General features: G+C 37.0%; 1 protein-coding gene across 1 annotated transcript in view; it reads left to right on the plus strand.

Moving 5' to 3' along the window:
* The first annotated feature begins 4,831 nt into the window (after positions 1-4,831).
* LOC117029242 (lymphoid-restricted membrane protein) overlaps positions 4,832-20,988 on the plus strand; it is a 38,139-nt gene continuing 21,982 nt past the window's right edge. Inside the window, exons 1-7 of the mRNA XM_033118367.1 lie at positions 4,832-4,851; positions 8,228-8,829; positions 9,733-9,846; positions 14,838-15,018; positions 17,373-17,452; positions 17,543-17,621; positions 18,721-18,879. Coding sequence (XP_032974258.1) covers positions 8,262-8,829; positions 9,733-9,846; positions 14,838-15,018; positions 17,373-17,452; positions 17,543-17,621; positions 18,721-18,879 — 1,181 coding nt within the window. The 5' untranslated portion in view covers positions 4,832-4,851; positions 8,228-8,261. The remainder of the gene's footprint in view (positions 4,852-8,227; positions 8,830-9,732; positions 9,847-14,837; positions 15,019-17,372; positions 17,453-17,542; positions 17,622-18,720; positions 18,880-20,988) is intronic.

Below are 20,988 nucleotides of genomic sequence, written 5' to 3' on the forward strand. Positions count from 1 at the left end.
ACGGAGAGAAATGCAAATTAAAATGATGAGATGCCATAGTTCACCTATCAGATTGGCAACGATCAGCACATTGTGTTGAGGAGGGTGTGGGGAACCAAACAGGCTCACAGATTGTTGGAGAGATGATGAGTTGATACAACTTCTATGGAAACCAATTTAGCAATAGCTACCGAAATTTTCAAAAGAAAGTTTGTCAAGTTTTTTTTTCCCCCCTTTTGGTCAAATCTCTCTTTGAATTAGCTGCATGTACTTAATGAGAAGGAAAGAGTTTACACAGAGATTAAAAAACAAAATATTTTGAGGGAGGTATTATGCCCTTTGTATAATGTGGGTGACGACCACATTGGGATATGGAAATTAACATGACAACTAAAAGAATCTCTGCATGTTTATCAGTCAGCGTCCCTTAGGAAACAGATGGCACATTTTTTTAAAAGGGTAGCCAAAAAGAATTTCATTCATGAAGGCATGGGCAGGGTTAAAGGGAACAGTAAGGAGTAGGGAGCACCCCTGGCATCAGGGTTTTAGGGAGCCATTATCATTCCAGCAAGGGCCAAGGAAAGGAAGGTGTGCAGAACCAAGGGAGGATTGTCCCTTTAGGAGAGGGTCACGTGACAGGAGCCATGGCAACACATAAACCACAGTCAGGCCTGGCAGGGCAGGAGCATCCTGTCCATCTAATCTCTATGGAGCCTTTCACTGACCAAGTTCAATGGGAAATCAGAGGACAGCCCAGCCATGTTCATGCCCTCAGCAGAGGTCAGTCTCCTGGGACCATGCAAAGATGGGTGGATCTTGCTTTATTTCCAGCGAGTAGATCTGGAAGGGCAATAGAGGATTTTCATTCAGCTAATACATATCTCGCTGATGTCTTCAGGGCCTTGCTTCATTTTAACCTCCCTCCAAAAATATTTTCTTCTAAAGTATTCAATTTTTCTTCTAAAGTATTCACTTCTCTGTTCCTCCTTTTTGGAATGGAACCCACGGATCACTAAAATTTCCATTCCCTTTCTTTCTGGGGCAGTATCTTTATGGAAATTGGCTTCCTGAAGACCCTGCATTTGTTTATTAAAGTTTGATTAACAGAAAGCAATTTAAAGACAACGATTCCTAGACTGTAAGGGGACTATAGAGTACATTATAAGAAATAGTGCATTTTACATAGAGCAAATTTTGGAAAAAAATGTATGTTATGTTTGGCCATGCCTCTACTAAAGGAGAATTCCACTGTCTGGTTTCTTCTAATAGTGTCCCTCTCACCATCCAATCTACTTTTGGTCAGACTAAATGAGTCCCTTGGATCAACCAGAGATTAATCACAGAGATCCAGCTACTGGCTAATGTCTAACAACATTAAAGATTACATTAGAGAGAAGAGGATATATGTTATTTAAATAGATCTTATTTTTCCTATTTACATGACAAGATTTAATTTCCTTGAAATGTTGTTGTGAACACTGGGGATAGAGTCCCTTACAGGTTCTCTAATTATAATACGATCTACAGCTGCTTTCAGGTCTAGCAATATCAGGGGCTCCGTCTGGTCAACGTGCCTTAGGGGAAATGGCTTGCCATAACATGTTGTCAATTGTACCTACAGTATATCCAATACCCAAAGCCCCATCTTGGGTTTCTTTTGGTAAAGTCTGCATTTTATTCCTTTGCACTCTTTCATGTTAACAAAGCATGTGTCCAGGTATGGAGATGCTGTTTCAGTGGAGTCTGTACCTTTCTAGCTGCCTTCAGGACAGGTTCAGGAATCACTGGGGTGGGCCATCCAGGGGCAGAGAGCCCAGTGCGACGATGTTCTATTAAAATCAGCACGAGGCAATCAGTAAGTAATGGAATAGCATGTTCATCCATTTTGTTGCAGAGCCATTGGGATTTATTTCAGTTATTCCTTTCACTGTTCTGAGAAACATCAGGTGTGAAACACACTTAATTGGAGCCGGAAGTAAGAGTATGATTTACCAGACAGGAGATATGGTCTAGTAGATTCAGAACTGGAATATTATTTCTGGCTCTGCCGCTGGTTTTCTTTATGACTAGGAGGGAAATCTCTCTGTGTTGTTAGTTTCGGTATCTGTGGATTGATAAGATCACAAGCATGGATGTTATAATAGTTCATTTGATAGGAAATTAAACAGAGCAAGACTAATGAGAGGAATGGGTTAACTGGTGATTTCTTTCTGGGCACTATTTTGTGCTTTAAGAGGACATTAAATATCTGAGTAAAGGAAAGGAGTTTCAGAAAGTATATTATACACGTGTTATCTCATTTCATCCTGCAACAAACCAAGGAGGTCATTCATGATATTGATGCATATTTGCAGATAAAGAAACTGAGGCACAGAGAGTTAAATAAATTGTGTAAGGTCACCGAATTAGTAAGGGCAGAGCTGGGATTTGAACTCAGGTTATTTCAATCCAGAGCCCCAGCTCTTAACTACTACAGCCTTCCCTCTCACCTTGTGACAGAAATGATGACCCATAGGAATAGGAATATTTATAAAAATCTAGATATTTCAAAAATAGATATTCAGAGCATCCTAGAAGGAGTTGAGGAGAGAGAAAATAGGGGAGAAGTAGGAAACCACTGATGCTAAGGTCTACGAAGCATGTTACTATGGACCAGAGTGGTCTGGCTTGAGAATACCCTTGGGTAGTAATCAAAACTGCCAGTTTGAGAAAAAAATTCCAGTGTCAGTTATGATGCTTTGGGCTGTGTGTTTAGAACCCTGATTCTGGTTTGCTTTTTGGTTTGTTTGTTTTGTGGTAGATTTTGTCTTGTTCCATTTTTAAGATGTTTGTCCCAGCTGAACACCACTTCCTTGGATGGCAGGTGGCATAGAAGATTCCATTTATTTCTGAATCTGCCTATAACCTACCTATCTAAACTTATATATATTTTCACTACTCCACAGCCTCCACCTATCTCAAGGTTCTATCCGACTGTTTACCCAGTGCTTCCAAAACAACAAACTTAGTCTCACCGGTATGCTCTTACTCTGCCTCTCCCAACCTCCCTCCCAGATTTCCCCAAACCCCTAGCTTTCAAAACATCTTGTTACTGAAAGCCCAGCTTATGCCCCATCTATTCTACAAGGGCTTCTCAACCCACACTGAGCTTACCCTCTTCTGACTTCCCATTGGAACTTAATGTACCACTCATGTACTTCTTGGCTTAATTATTGCACTTTGCATAATTTATATATTGTGTCTCCCAAACCAGATATGGCCCCATAATGATTAATAGCATTAATGTTTTAGAAACCATACAACACTTGACCCAATAGATATGTATGAAGTTTCACTTTTTAAAGTGACTTTTGCTTCACCCTGATTAGAGAGAGTATATTCTGAGTGATCTTTATTTCATTGGTATCACCCTGGTGAGGAGCGCACCAAAATGGCATGGATGCACCCAAAGCGGTAGTCCTCATTCCTCCCACGTGTCTTTCCTCACACCGCTGCCGCTCTGATCTTGGTTAGAACCAAAGAGGCAGGTGTAGCTGGTCAGGGGCTTCCCTCTTCCCCAGCCTTTGTCTTTCAGCTCATTCCATGCCACCCTTTAAATGTTCGCTCTGCCCACATCATCTGATCCTGCAGGCCTGCACTCTCCATTCCCAGTTCAGCAGACAGTTCTTGGAGTGCTGGTGAGGTGAAGTGGAAATAAGGTGGTGAGTTTTCCCCCAGGAAAATACATGTTGGTCAATGCTATGGCCCTTAGTCGTCTAAGGTCAAAAAAGTCCTGCCCTGAACAAGGAAAAGCAATCCCAGATGTTGGTGCTCTGTTGTCTCTTCGCTTCCACCCCAACTCATATGCTTGTGACAAATGAGACAAACCTCCACTACCAATCTTTACTGAGGGGTTCAACAGAGTTCATTAAAAACTTGAAATAAATGTAGGAATAAAACCAAAACACTGAAAAAAATGGGAAGAAAGATGGGTAGCTGAAAATGATAAAGCTAGGTTCCCCAGAAACGCTGCTTTCACCACAAGCAAATCCCAGAATTGTTATCACATAGGCTTTTGAATGCGTTTGGACACCTGAAGTCCTGAATTGTCGTTTCCAGCTTTGGTCATTTGGAATGCGTGTTAGTGGAAACTCGTTACGCGGTTTGTAGATGGTAAGAATGCGGGAGCACCTGAGTTCTTGGAGGTGCTCATCAGACTGTTTACCCAGTGCTTCCAAAACAACAAACTTAGTCTCACCGGTATGCTCTTACTCTGCCTCTCCCAACCTCCCTCCCAGATTTCCCCAAACCCCTAGCTTTCAAAACATCTTGTTACTGAAAGCCCAGCTTATGCCCCATCTATTCTACAAGGGCTTCTCAACCCACACTGAGCTTACCCTCTTCTGACTTCCCATTGGAACTTAATGTACCACTCATGTACTTCTTGGCTTAATTATTGCACTTTGCATAATTTATATATTGTGTCTCCCAAACCAGATATGGCCCCATAATGATTAATAGCATTAAAATTTTAGAGATTCATCGTAGATTTTCTCCTGGTTTCTGAGAAGAAAATCAGACTTTATATAATAAGAACTGAAACAGAAGAACACAGTCAGTTTTCAGAAGCATATGTGTGACTGTGCTATTTCAGGAATTGTTCCAATGTGCGATGTTTATAATAAGCTTGGTGTGACCCAACCAAAGAGCTTAATATAACAAGGTTAAGAGAGTGGTGGGAGGAGAGAGTTCCATTCTATACCGGCTTGCATTTATTAGTAATCAAAAAAGTTTGCAGATGGCAGCCTCGCTGAGCATTACTAAATCTGGGACTTGTGGTTTGCAAATCATTTTAACAGCTGCTATCATCTATCCTAGAGAAGGCAGGAAAAAGTAAGTGTTATTATTTTATCACATTAAATATAAGTCACAAAGAGACTAAAAGTAGTGTACTTTGGCAAATACAAAATTTACTGGTTCAGTAGAAAACCATGCCCTGACCTCCCACTGAGCTGGCGAAAGATGAGTTTCCTGGGAACATCTCAGTGAACAGATGTTTCTTCTTATGTTTTCAATGAAGAGTTTACTGGCATCTAATTATTAATGAAGGGCTCTTTTGGCAAAATGAGTCCCTTTACCTATGTACGTATACAGGCATATCTGGTTTTATTGGGCTTGCTTCATTGCACTTCATAAATGTTGCGTTGTATTTTTACAAACTGAAGACAAAACGCTCCATCAGAAAAAAGATTACGACTCATTTACTGTGGCAGTCTGGAACCACAATATCGCTGAGGTATGCCTGTACACTTATGTGTATTTAATTTTTTACATACACCAATGAAGGGTTTTGCCTTAATTAAACCACCAAGTGGGGCTCACTTAGGTGAAAGATCTGTCTGGATTTCATAATTATTGAATGATTATTAAAATAAGCTACCCAATCTAAAGTTTGCAAGTTCAATGTCTAAGAAATAACTATTAGTAAAGGGAGAGAAAATATAAATGGTTGGTAACAGAAAGATAATTCCATTGTCAACATAATCTTTTTTTGAATCATAATTTGATCCAGATGACTTTCTACAGAGCTTTTTGAATCACTCTGAAATCTTTTTCAAGGATTCTGCTTTTATATCTCTATATCAATCTTATGTCTTTCTTTGCAGAGAAATTCAATTGTTTCTTGGTGATTGAAGAATATGGATATTGAAAAACATAAATTATGCCTTTATGTTGTTTGTCTGTAAATTCCTAAAGAATATGAAATATTGTCTAAGTTGTACGTACATGGTGAATTTATTCTAGCCTATTGACCACTCCTTTACGAAGTCAGAACACATGTAGGGGATTTCTATAAGTCTCAAAGAGTGCAGAAGTCTTAGAGTTTAATGTTGAACACTAACGTTTCACTGTTGGAAACTGGATATTTAATGGATAAACTAATTTTAGGTAAGAAACGAATCACACTTGTTTTATAGATGTTGCCATGCATGAGAGGCTTTTAAGTATTACTGTATAGTTTTGGATCGAGAAGATGGTTGAAAAGTGTCAATTCAAGAACTTTTACTATGTACAACAAAGCAATTCAGGCAATAATAATAATGCGACTCAGATTCTAGAAACAAGAACAATGAGGCATAATTCAATCAGTAGGAGAAATGAAGAAATAAGATTAGTGAAATAATTGTTTCGGATAATCTCTAACATTATTTTACATTACATTTATCAATTGTGAATCCAAATGGAAATTCTTATAGCAGATTTATGGTTCCACTTTTTAATTTTCTATTTATAACCGTGGATTTAGCAAACAATATGTATAGATAGCATTACGCACAGTACATGACTCATAACAGATGCCCCCGATGTTTCTCTGTCCTCACTTCCAAACTAGAATAACCCCCTATTATATGCTCTTATAATCCTGGCACCTTTCTTTCCTAGTGTGTAATTATTTATTTATCTGTAGGCTTTAGGGTTGCTGGATTTAGCTAATGAAAATACAAGATACGCAGTGAAATTTGAATTTCAGATAAACAACAAATCATTTTTCAGTAGCAGTTTTTCCTGTGAAACTTTTGTGACATACTGATATTTAAAATTAGCCATTGTTTATCTGAAATTCACACCTGATTGGGCATCCTGGATTTAACCTGGAGACTATAGTGGTTTACTTGTTCATATCTGTATCTCTCACAGATTGCAACTTTTAGAGCAGATCCTCTGTTTTGCTCATCATTGTACCTCTAGTATCTGCACAGGGTTTAGCACTTTTTAATACGTAACCAATATTGGTTGAAGGCCTAAAGGGATGAATGATATGGAGAGCCACTGAGGTTCTGAGAACTTAAGAATGAAAGAAGCAGTCCTTGCCATTGAAGCAGTCCAGTATCATCTTTACATAGTAAATATGCAGTCAACTCACAGGGATAAATAAGGAGGAAATTCCTTTCAAAGAGAGACTCCAAGCAACTGATTCTGCTGGCACAATTCACTTTCAGTTTTTAATTTTCAGCTCGTACTTTTTCAAAGACAGTTATTGCATAAATCAAGTTAGACTTGTATTTTTAAGTGTTATGGCAGATTGCAGCTAATCTTTTCTACCAGGATCTAAAACTAGAAAAGAAGTTTGGACAGGACAGACAGGAGATGTTTCCAGGCCATTTATGGAGAGGGTAGCACAAATTTTGAAATCTTTATCATCACATCTTCCTGATTGAACTCCCACAAATGTTCTGCTCTGTATTAGAAAAAGCAAAACAAGTTAATCTTGTTGAAGTTTTTTTAGCTCATGAAGAGTTAGTGTGTTAAGTGTACTCTTTATAAGGCTCAGTTTATAAACAGCGAGGCAGGGCTCACTTAGGTGAGTCATGAAAGTTTAGAAAACAGATGGTAGAAGGAGAAAAATGCCTTGGAAAAACAAATAGAAATGCGTGTCTTATATGCTAAGAACACAAATCTGGATCAGTCCCAAAGGCCCGCAAAGCGAGACCTTTCTGTCAGTGTGGCTTCAACAGCACCCACATCAGAGGGCAGGCAGGATCAGGGAATCTGAGGGCCTAGTTCCAAGGCTTCTATTAGCCCCCAACCTCCACCTGTGTCCCAGTTCTCCGTCTCACGAAGGGAAACAGTCACATCACATCAAGAACACCTACAGACACTTAACCGGTCTCTTAGAAGGTTTTTTTACTTGACACAAGGAAGTCAAATGACACCTGCTATGTCACCACCATAGTCATCTATAGTTTTGGAAAGTGTGTTTTCACAGGCAAATTCTTTTCTTCTGTGTTACCATTACTTCACTTCCAACCTCCCAGCTGAGCAATGAGCAGCTCCTGTTTGGCCAGGGGAAATTCTCCAGAAAAGGTGGTAGCTGCAAGTCGTTGAAAGCCACCACTCATTGAGCTGGAGGAAAAGCTCTATGAGATAAAATTATCTCCATTTTCATCGCCATTTTCAAAATAACTCCTCATAGAGTTGTTTTGAGGATGAAATGAGTTGATATCTATAAAGCACTTAGTACCATGGCTGGCATGTGTAAGTACTTTATATATGTTAGCGGTTGTTATTTTCTATTTACTAGAAATTTGAGTGTTAAAGATAAACACTTGGAAAGTTGTTTAAAGCAATTCTTTAAAGACAGTTATTTAAAGACATCTTATCTGATCCCTCCAAAGTTGACTTAGGAATAAATTAGCCTATTGTTAAATTGATATTAGGACAATGCTAACTTTAAAAAAGAACATGTCTATTCTTGCCTGTGCTTTAGCCATTTCATCTGTATAATTGGAGGAAAGTCAACAATGGCCTCTGCAAGAAAGGTAACTGAGAAGCGACATAATCCAGTGGAAAGCATCTGTAGAAAAATCAGAGCCGTTCAAAAGAGAGAAGAGATTTCAAATCCGATGCGACAGATTATCAAATACCAAACTAGCAGTTTTGATAGTCTACAGACTAACACCAGGAAAGATTTTGAAGAAGTAGTGAAGAAAATGACTGCTGCGTACACTCCTACACCCAATACGTACTTTTCAGGTTCTGAAAAAGATGACGCCTTCATTTCATCTCCTCAAATAGTATCTCCAAGAACCCCTTTCATCTCCTATCTCAGCTCTCCTGAGAATGCGGCGTACTCTGTTATCCTCACAAGTTCTGAAAACATCGCAAGGACGAGATCACAGAACTCTCAGAATTATATATCATTGGCATCACAAATCAGAAAGCTCTTCTGGAACAAGGATTTAAATAACTATTGTAGTGAAAATGATTTTAGTAACTTAACATTTGACATTGATTCCACCTCTGATCAAAGCTCTGAAATTTTTACGTCTCAGGGTTCAGTGGTGAAAAAATTATCTCTGAATGAAGACGGTAAATATCTTTTAATGTTTGTTCTTTCACTAAAGCAATTAGCCTATCATTTTCAGGATACCTGAACTAAAAGCAACACAATCCACATTATTGATCCATCTTTCCCTTTTTAAGTATGTTTGTTTCTTTTTTCTCTCTCTTAAAAGAAACTTTTATATGTAAAATATAAGTATTTTTTATGATTTCAGTTAAAAACCAGATAGAAATTCTGGATTGTATTTACAATCATAATTATCGGTATTCTCTACTGACCTGAAAACAAACTTTCTCCAGGTCAAATTAGATAGTCAGAATGAAAATATATAAATATAGGGGAATTGAAATTCATATTATTCCCAGGTGCTTTGCTGAAAACTACCATTTTAGTATTTTTTTTTTCTGTGATAGTTAAAACCTGTAAGAATGTGTGGGTTCCGTTGTATAGCCAATAACAGTCCCAGAATTTTGCAGGTTAATAACGATTGAAATTTCAGGAACTATATTTAGGGGATTGCTTACAAAGTCCCATTTATGATAGACATTGAAAAACAAAATAATGTGAAATGACACATCTATATAGTTAGTTTCTGCTTTCTCTCTATTTTTCTTTAAAATATGTCTATTTGTGTTATACTACTTGCTTTCTCACAAAGTGCTTTTAATATTACAGGGCAAAAAAAGCTCGTTTCCCTCTCTTTCGATTCTCCTTTTTTACTACTTTTACAAAACTTATAAATTAAAAGGAAAAATGAATAATAGGAGACCTTTCAAGAACACCTTTTTTGCTTGGCTTATTTAAGTAGCCAATATTGTGTGCTGCTGATTATGTAAATATGTTTTCTTTGTTAAAGTTAAAACAAAAAAATAGCAATCATTGTAGCACAGAAAGGCATTTCTGGATTTGCAAACTTTTTCTTCCAATAGGATGGAAACTAGTAACCGATGATGGTAGGGAAGATGTAACCTACACAATTAACATGACTTGTGAAGAAGAGTTACTCACAAGCATTTTTCATGCATGTGACACAAAACGCACAGGTAAGTTGAAAATTACTTGCTCAAATGTTTGTAGTATTCAGCAGGTACTTTCTATTGTGAGAGAAAGGGAAATGGTTCGTATGTGGCGCTCTGTGGTTCTCTGTTTACACACATGGTGGATGGCTGTTCAGGTGTTAGTTATTTCTTTATGATTTCTTTGTACCTATTTTGCATAGTTTTACCAGTGTCTTGAATTATTTTATTGAGTTTATCAACTAATTTACCAGCTCCAATCATTAATCGAAACTACTGATATGTCAGGTGTTGCCACACACACACACACAAAAAAAACTACGTATTTCAAATGTATAATGCCACAATGCACATTTAGCTCAAAATTTTTAATTTTAGATTTTCACTTCTGCTTTTTTAGAGATGTGTTATTTTTAAAATCTCCATAAGTAATTTTTAGTACATAAGTGATTCTTACTTATTGTAATAAAAATAATGTATAGATAAGCAAAAAGAAAAGAAAAAAATCATCAGTAATCCTATTTTCCTGAGTAACAAATGTTATTGATTTGTTTTATAACCTCCCACAATTTCCGCTGTCAATATGGTTTTATTTGGATTTTTTTTTTAGAACATTTTAAACATATACAAAAGGAGAGTAAATAATATTATGAACCCTTACATTTGTCTCCTTTTTAATCCTACCCATTTTCCTCTTCTCCACTCTGGATTATTTTGAGACAAATCCAAGACACTACAATATTTCATTTGTAAATACTTCCATGCATAGTTCTAAAGGATAGACTGATTTCAACTACGATGTTATTATCGTGACTTAAAATTTAACATAATTTCTTAATATCAAATTTCTTGTCACTATTCAAAAGTTCTCTTTTCTGTGAGAAATTTATTTTTTCTTAAACAGTTTAATTGTTCAAATTAATATCCAAGAAAGTTTGTTCATAGTAATTAGTTGTCTGCTTATCTCTATGTTCTCTTTCCATCTCTCTTTTTTTGTATTTTAAGTTATTTGTTAACGAAACTGGTCCTTTTATCGCATAGAGTTCTCTGCAATCTGAATTTTGGTGATTGTGTGCCTCTATGAACACTTAACCTGTTTCTCTGTCTCCTGTATTTAGAGTTTAGATGAGATAAATGTTTGATTTACTTTCGCAAGAATTCTGCATAGATGGTGTTATGTATTTTTATCAGAAGGCAAAACTATTCATGATGAAGGCCTAAATCTATTATTTCATTGGGTGTTACAAATGATAATATTCCATCCTAATATATCAGATGGAATAGTCTATAAGAGAAACTCTACACTTCTTCATCAACTGTTTGGCTGTCTTGAGACTGGTTTCTAAAGGCGAGGCAGGATAAAAGCTTGATTGCGTTTCTGATCACTTGAGAGTAAGTTGTGTGTTTTTGTACCCCTAAGTGTGTATTTTCTGTAATCAAGGACATTTGCTTGCATGACTACAGAACAATGATCAAAATCAGGATGTATAACATTAATACAATACTATAATGAAAATTCTATATTCAGAGTTTGTCAGTCTTGTAGAACTGAGCCAATAACCTGTTCGTTCTGACCCCAGGTAGACAGTGTCAAAATTGAGTTGAACTGAAGGACACCCAGCTGGTGTCCAAAAATTGCTTGGATGTGTGAGGAAAAAAACCCCATACATTGGAACTAGTGTTCAGAAATATAGCATCCATTGATGTTTTTTACCTAAATCAATTATTACTAAGATGGTTGCCAAATAGGAATTTTTCTGCCTCCATCATTCTTTTTGTATTTTGCTTGTCAATCTATGATAAAGGTTTTTACCTTCTCACTAATTAATGAATTAAAATCACCATGAATTTCTGGGTTCTTGTTTTATTCAGTGGTTTATAATCTGTTACTATCATTATTTAATTTGAAACTCAACTTGTTCTAGAGTTGGCCAGCAGATATTCTTTAAGCTGGCCCCTATGTCTGCTTAGTATGTTCCCATTTTTCTTTGACCATTTCATTACTTCCTGATACAAGCAGATTTCCGAAGTACTAATACTTTTGACATGCCCCCATCATTTTTAACAGCTTCCTTGTTTTCCTTGGTATTATAAAAGCCTCTAGGCTTATCTTGTCCACTTCCTATCCCATCTTTGGAATAAGCTATTTCTTCAAGGATCTATGGCGATTTTTCATGAGAAATAATATATAGAGACAATAATCTGGGGACAAAGGATAGTTGTTGTTTCTAGGCCTTTTCAGTGGTCAGACATAGGAAATACTTAATTTTTTTGGAAGATAAATACATAGTGAGTTTATCACCTTTCTTCCAATGCACGTTTAGTACTATAGGGGTTTTACTTAGGTCTTCTGTATATGTCCTTTCTCACCAGAGAAAACCCTGGTTCTCAAATGACACCTATATAAATGATCATTTGCTTTAGTCTACAGTACACACACAATGGTTTCAGAATATCAATACCCAAAGTACTTGTATTATTTCTCTGTTGCTGAATTACCAGAACCTTGGTGACTTAAAACAACACACATTTATTACCTCTCAACTTCTGTGGATCAGGAGTCCAGGCACAGCTGAGCTGTGTCCTCTGCTAAGTTACTCACAAGGCTGCAATCAGGGTGTTGGCCAGGGCAGCCACCTCATTTGTGGCTCACCTGGGAAATGACCTGCTTTTGGTGACAAAATTTAGTTCCTTGCTGTTACAGGACTGAAGGCTTTAGATTCTTGCTGCTGTCAGCTGGAGGCTTCCTCAGTTTCTTGCCATTTGGTCCTCTTTTCCTAGGCAGCCCACAACATAGCAGTTTGCTTCTCCAAAGCCAGCAAGGGAGTGAGTGACTGAAGCAAGACACTGCAGTCGCATGTAACTTAATCATGCAATCACATACACATACATCCCACCACCTTTGCCTGTTCTACTGCGTAGAGTACGTCACAGGTCATGCCCACACTCAAGAGCAGGACATGACACAAGGGTGTAAACATCAGGAAGCAGGGATGAAAAGGGACACCCTCAAGTCTGTCTATCTCACTATCACAATATGATTGCTGAAAATGGCTTAAGATTCTTTGTGGTCATTTTTTTTTCCTTAAGATATATTCCTTAAGATATATGTTGTATATACTATACAACACGTTCCTTAAACATGCATAGGAATGTTTCCAGACTTGTTTTATCTGCTTTTTCTCAATAATTGTGAGTACTTCTCTGTCAACAAATGTTCTTCATATACTTATACTTTATAGAAAGTATTATATTATATTTAACCAATCTGTCTCAATTGGATATTATTTTTTCTCTATAATAAAACACATCATAATGAACATTCTTGTAGCAAAACATTTGCATGCACATTTAATTATATTGTTAGGATGAGTAGGGTTTATTTACTCCCATAAAGCCTCTCTGGGCAGGTTTTCAGGAATTTTTTCCCTGAAAAAAAAAAAAGGAAGCTCCACTGACAGAAAATGAGAGGCATATTAATCAAGGTTCTCCAGAGAAACAAAACCAATAGGTGTGTCCATATATATTACATACAAAGAGATTTATTGTAAGGAATTGGCTCACATGATAATGGAGGCTGGCAAGTCCCAAGGTCTGCATGGTGAGTGGGCAAGCTGGAGATCCAGAGAGCCGAAGCTGTAGTTCAAGTCCGGTCCAAAATCTCGCCAGTGAGAGCCAGGAGAGCTGATGGTACAGTTCCTGTCCAAAGGCCAACAGGCTCAAGACGGAGGAAGAGCTGATGTTTTTGTTTGAGTCTGAAGGTAGGAAAAAAGCCAATGACCCAGTTTAAACAAAGCTGGTCAAGCAGGAAGAATTATCCTTTTCTGTTCTATTCAGGCCCGTCCCCACTAGGGACAGTAATTTGTGTTACTTAGTCTACCCATTTAAGTGTTAACCCCATCCAAAAACACCCTCACAGAAACATCCAGAATAATACTTGACCAAATATCCAGGCACCCTGTGGCCTAGTCAGGTAGATATATAAAAAATCATCACGGGAGGCCTTTCCAGGTATATGAGAGAAGGTTTATTGTTTTAGTGAAGGAAAATGAGGTAAAGGTATTCTTGTTGGCTCTCAAGCTCTCTTTCCAATTCTACTACAACTAAGGAATAAAAATCATCTCTTTAAATAATTGTATTAATAATATGTTCTCATCACTGCCAAATGACATTTGCCATTAAATTGATACTCTCTTTAAAGTTACGCAGTTTCCTTTACAACTATCTCCTCCTTCTAATTACTAGACTCTTTTTGTGTCATGTTCTATACTTACCTTCTTGAGGGAAGAATCTTCACTCTTGTATCCACCTTCTCAATCTTCTACTTCTCCATCTCCCCACCCCCACTCCCCCAAAGCAGACAGTCCAGGGCAAACCTTAGTTTCAAGTAAAAGAGATGCTTATTCTTAAACAAGATTGGTGTGTCAATTAGAAACTTAGTCTGGATGATTTAAATTTCTGAACGTAATAATAGGATTGTACCTAAGAATGACCTCTCTATCCTGATTCACCCCCAAAAGTCAGACTACTTGCTTGAGACTGAAATTTCATCTAGGGCAGAGGAAAAACTTTCTTCATCAAATACTTTTTCAGGAAAGAATGAGAGACAAAAATAGTGGCATTTTGCTCACTTCCCACAGTGATGACTGATTACACTTATCTTCCATGATGACTGATTACACTTATCTTCCATATTTAAACTTCACGACAACTCTGTAGAATAGGTATAATCATCCCTGTTTCACAGATAAGGAAACTGAGGCCTAAAGAGATTAAGGAATTTTCCCAAATACACACGGTTGGTACATTCCAGAGCCAAGATTTGAGACTAGGTCCATCCATTACACCCCAACCAAAGGCCAGTGCTCTTAACCACTCTATCATGCCAACTCAACAGGACTGTGACGGTTATGTGGTATGGGTCCAGGACCAAGGCACCTTAGAGAGTTAATCACCTCACCTACAAAAACTAATCTTAACTGATATGCCAAAACGACTTTGCCTTTCTTCTTCCTCAGGCTCAGTAGGAATTGCTAAAATAATAGATTACCTGAGGCAAACAACTAGTCAAGATTCTGAAGACAGTGGCCTTGGGGAGCTGTGGAACATGCTTGATCCTGAGAAGAAAGGCCTGCATGTGGATCTGGAAACTTTCCATGCCATCATGAGAGAATGGATGGCTTGCTGTAGAAACAAATGGTAATTGGAGTCCCAGTAGGTCCTGTTTTAACAACTGATTACAGTTAACGATAATCTTTGTTTTCTGTGCTGATGGAAATATTATAATCTGGCGCCTCTCACACTGTGGCATGCACTGGAATCATCCGTAGGATACACCTGATTCTTGGCTATGATTCTGTAGGTCTGGGGTGAAATCGGTGTTTCTCACAAGTTTCCAGGTGACAACTGATACTGAGAATGGGCAGTGACGATGGGCACACTTTGAGAACCTATTATGTTAATTATGTTAATCTGATAACATTCGTTTATTAGGATTGGGGGCAGCACATATTATGTTCACACAGAGAACTGAGCTGGCATATGAGTCAAGCAAATTATTGACATTGACCATCACATCTCCAAATGCATTTAAACTCCGAATCAACAGCCTTTTGTGGTCAGTGGGCAGTGAGTGTAATTTAGAAGTCCCAAATATAAGGACGTGAAAAGGAAAGGAAACAATTGTGGGATAGTGGAAAAAAAAATAATAAATAAATAAATAAATAAATAAATAAATAAATAAAAGGTGAGGAAGGACAATGATACCCATAATCTCAGGTGCCCCTGGTGGATACTAGAGAAGAGTTGCCGCCTTTCACAGGAAGCCAGATTCCTGTGGCTTTTACTCAGCCAGCAATCTGCAGCTCTCAGCTGATAGATACTAGGGATTTACTTTAAATTACAAGCCCAACGAGTGGCAAAATGTGCTATTACAGATTTCATGTATAGATGACTTAAGAAAAGATGACTGAAATGTTGTTTGACATACATGAGTTAATCATGAAGGCAAGATAAATATATAAAAATATCTAATCTTAGTAATCAAAGAAATGCAAATAAAGACAACACACTATTTTTGCTCATCAGTTTAGCAAAGCTTTAAAAGGACTGACTCTATCCCATGTTGTTGTAAAGAAATCAGCCCCCCTCTCATACATTGTTGGTAGTAGTGCAAAGACACAGGTTTTTTTTAAGAGCGATTTAGGAATGTGTATTAAACCCTTCAAATATGCAATGTGTTCAAGCTAGTAATGTAACTTGAAGGAAAATAACCAATCGTAAATTCTAATGTATATGTAGAATGCTGTTTATGATAATGATAAATATAAGCAACCTAAATATTTAAAAATAGAGGATTAGAAAAATAAATTATAATGCTTCCATATATTAGAATCCTAAATAGTAACTCAAAATTATAATTAGATATGTGATAAGAGAAATATTCATATTTATTTATTTCAAATAATAGGCCATAAATTCATTTATGTAATATAATCTCATATTTGTAAAAAAATATGCATAGGAAAAAATTGGAAAAATACATTCCAAAATTATTATCTTTGCATGATGGTTTTCACTTTTTAGTTTTTTTCTTATGAATTTTTTCATTTTTCTAAAATATGTAAGTTTCATTATATAATAAAAGTATCAATAATCCATTTTATAAAATGGAGTGGGGGCAAAAGAAAAATTCTAATTTTTAGAACAAACGGAAAGGAAAAAAAAAACACAGAAACTCAGAAACGGTGAAGGGTATGTAGTTAGGAATAGTAAGAATGCTGTATAAATTATTCTACTCAGCCACCGTTTGGCAGACATCGCACATTGAAACACAATAAAATGTCCATATAAATTTGGAGAATTTTGTGGCTCCTCCAGAGAGATAGTGAAAGGATTTGGCATTTAGAAAGATTAAGTAACAAAACTTAAGTGATAGTATAGAAATTTTTGGGAAAAGAGTGATTGAAATTTTGATTTGTTTATTTTGGGGGTTAGGGCTAGAGTTTGTATACTGGACAGAGCTCTGCACAGAGGGTTCCCCAAATTTCAGGAGTAAAATGCTTCGAGTACAATTAGTCTAGGTTCAACTAGGTTTTCCATGAGGCATGGAAAATGGTAACACCATCATTGTATCCAAAAATATTAATTGTTTATGACTCTCCCTTTCCAGTCCTTTAAGGGTCAAGGTCTTGCTACCTCCGCAAGTGTCACTTATCACTCCAAACTACGGCAGCTTCCTAATCCATTGAGACCACCTATCCCCTAATCATAGCTGCTGAATATCATCCCCTACCTGTTTTTGCACACACACTTTCTTTTCCATGTTAGATTACAAGTTTATGGAAGGTGGAAGTAAATGAATGCCTTATGTTTCTTTTCTATTACCTTATCTAAGTACAGTATTGGGTGCCAAATAGTTTCTGAATGAGTAGATGGTTTTAAAATCCAGAGAGAAATATCTGAATAGAAAAGTACTGAGCACATTTGAAAAATTAGTTAAGTTTTTGTCTGGCAAAGAATCTGAGCTGATTGTTTTTGGTTTTTGGCTACAGGGAAGGAGTGAACAGTGGATCAGGCGGCAGCATCAGTGACTCTGTGTTTGAACAGGACAGCACAAAATCAGGCAGAGCAAGTATGTATGTGTTTCTTCAGGATTGCCCTGCCACTTTGTTGTGGTTTGGAGAAGTGGATTTTTCGTAAAAATCTATTGTATGTGTTTCAGTTAAGATGACCACAAATATAACCAACTCTACATCAGGGGACTTCGAGGCTTTGGGCGGAGATGTGTCTAAAGGAGTCTTGTAAGCATTCTTAGTTGTAATGCTTTTTCAAGTGCCTCAAGTTTTATGATTTATTTCATGGATTCATGCAGTTTACTTATGATTAACTCACGCACCCCTTTTTTGTGGTAGAGCGAACATAATTTATGTTTAACTGTAAACTATTCTATCCCAATTGCTTTAGAACTACTTTTACTAGGAACACCCATTATGTAAGACTAGTATTACGTAAAGTAACATTTTCTCACTCATGAAACCCTTCTCTTCATTGATTTTATGAGTTTCCCATGGAAAACAAGTTCCATTTGAAGTAGAGTTATGTAATTGCCCTTAAGATCTTTGGGGGATTATTTTTACAGCACATCTTTAATAGATCCTTTTAGATATGTATAAGTTTTAGATAGTAAGGAGAGGTGATTCTGTCTCTCACTTATTTTATCTTTACCACTTCAGGTTTAGCCATACAAAAAGGTGGAGTAGGAAACATGCACCCAACTTATACTAAGCGTAGGATAAGATATGAAGAGGAAGAGGAGGCCTGGGGCTCCATGAAACACACAGACCAGACTCTCAAAGAGTTTGTGACCTACTGAAGAGAGAAGGAGTGACACTCACAAACATTAACAAGCTGTAGAAAATATTAGGGAAGATGAGTACTAAATTGTGAGCAACAGGCTATAATTATAAGATTTCAAGAATTGTTTCCTAGTTAAAAGACTATTAAAATCTGCTAAGATCCCTTGACTGAAAGAGTACTGTGTCAATTTTTTAGGGGATCTCCCATAATCCAGGCAGCAATAGGAACTCTTCAGTGTAGACAGAGACAAGTGTTGGGAGTAAAGTGGAAAGGAATAAACAAAAGCTGTGCATGCTGACTTCACAACTAGCAGATGCTGAATACCTGGCAATTTTGGAAAAAATTGTTGATGCTATTATCATAAATGCTTGTATAAATATTTATTGTATAAATACACTATATTTATGGGGATGGAAGAGGATAAAGTAGAAAATCTCACAGGAATAGTTAAGCCTGTTTCGGCTTAACCATATGCCTTATTTTGATTAGAAGGGAGTAGAGATGTTGAAGATTATTTATTCCCATTTGTTCTTTCACTTGCAGAGATGTGTCTGATTTGATTGCCTCTGTAGCAGACCTGCATTTCAACAAGCAGAAATTGGAGGAAGAAAATAATAAGTTTAAGCTGGCATTGGAAACCTTGGAAGAAGCTAACAGCCAGTTATCGGAGGATTGTACTGAATTGCGCCTTCAGATAAAAAGGTGAGCCATGGTGGGGCACTGCATGCTGGCAGCATTCAGTGCCTTTTTACTTTTTTTTTTAAAAAATCTGGTTTTTATTGATATATATATATATAATTCACACAGCATAAAATTTACCCTCTTCAAGTGTACAAGTCAGTGTTTTTTGGTGTATTCACAAGATTGTGCAACCATTACTGTGATCTAATTCCAGAACATTTTTGTCACTCCAAAAAGAAATCCCATACAGATTAGCAGTCGTTCCCCATTTCTCCCTCCCTCCCTCCCTGCAGCCAGTAATCTGTGGATTTTCCTATTCTGGACATTTCATATAAATGGAATCATACAATGTGTGTCCTTTGTGACTGCCTTCTTTCACTCAGCATAATGTTTTCAAGGCTTATCCATGCTGTAGCACCTATCACTACTTCATTCCTTTTTATGGCTAAATAATCCACTGTTTGGATATGCCCCGTTTTGTTTATTCATTTTTCAGAGGATGAACATTTGGGTTATTTCCACTGTTTAACTTTTATGAATACTGTTACTATGACTATTTGTGTACACATTTTTGTGTGGATATGCTTTTAGTCCTTTTGGGTTTATACCTAGGAGTAGAATTGCTGGGTGGTAAGCTACACTTAACATTTTGAGGAGCTGCCAAATTGTTTTCCAAAGAACCTATACCATTTTATATTCCCATTGGCAATATTGATCGGTTCTTTTCTAGCAATGATGTTCTCTATGCCATTCAAGGTAGTGTTCTCTATGTAAGACCAATATGACTAAGGGTTAAGAATGGACCTTTCCAAAATGTTCTGTGGTTTTGTGGAACTCTCACTCTATGCAAAGCCCCGTGCTAAGTATCATGAGAGATTCATTGATGAGTCAGATTTAAAATGTGCCATCGGGGTACCTATGGCCTAGAAGGATGATAAGAAAGTTTCGCACCTTAGCTTAAGTTAGAGGATAGAGGACCTAAGAAACACTGGTAAAATGGGTTGCAGGGAGAGGCTTGAGCATCCAAAAAAAAGCAAGAAGGTTCTCATAAAATCTGTGTTTAAGATGTAGATGCTAATATTCTGAACAGAAAAGTTTTAAGTTAACTTGAAAAAAATAGTAAAACATTCTGACCATGGACTCTTACCTTCACAATTTTTGATAGGCTAGTTCAGCCAGTAAACCAACCTACAATATATGTATATATACACATACATACTGAGGGTGCCAAAAAAATGTACACAAGTGGACACTTTGGTCAACATTGCTCAAGCAGTAGTTCACTGTAATCAGAAGTGTCTGGACGCTGATGATAACCTCTTTGAGCACCTCTTGTAATTGCAGAAATCAGACATGACTTGTATTCATCTTTTCTTATTGGTATATATTGAGTATTATAATTTTAATATAGTTTTCCTTTCTTAAAACATGTATACAATTTTTTTGGCACCCTCTGTACACACACACACACACACACACACACACACACACACCTACTTCAAGCTCTCTCCATTCCACAACTGGCTTATTTATTATTTATTTGAAATATAATAATTAAAACTTTCTTGTGAGAAATGTGCCTTGGATGAATGTGCCAACAGGGCTTTTGGTTGCAAGTGCTAGAAGCTCATGCTGGTTAATGTAAGCAGTAAAGAAAAGTATTTGAAGTGAATTTGGGTAACTCACAGAAGGACAGCAAGGCTAGAAAATTTGTATGGGCAGCCAGAATGCCAATATCTACAAAATTAAATCTTTATGTTCTCTTTTTTCCTTCTCCTAATACTTCAGGAAGAGCCTCTGTTTCCTTTAGGTGCTCAGAGCCTATTTTTGATATCGTGCAGTTGTCCTGTCATAGAATCATTTACCTTCTATATTAACTGTGCCTTTTTTAATGGGTGGAACTGTTTCTTGTCCACCTGGTGACCCTCGCGCTTAGTAGTATGTAGTACTAGCACTCCCGCCCTTCCAGTTACCTTTGAAGCCAGAAATCTTTGCTTCCATTTTCTTCCTCAGGCTTCACTTCTAAATCAAATAGCAAATCCTGTTAAATTTACCTACTTTATATCTCTCAAATAGATTTCCTTCTTTCCGTTTCTACATCTTCTATGTAGTTCAAGTGAACAGCACCTT

The sequence above is a fragment of the Rhinolophus ferrumequinum genome, chromosome 10 (genome assembly GCF_004115265.2).
Source record: "Rhinolophus ferrumequinum isolate MPI-CBG mRhiFer1 chromosome 10, mRhiFer1_v1.p, whole genome shotgun sequence".
Classification (NCBI taxonomy): Eukaryota; Metazoa; Chordata; class Mammalia; order Chiroptera; family Rhinolophidae; genus Rhinolophus; species Rhinolophus ferrumequinum.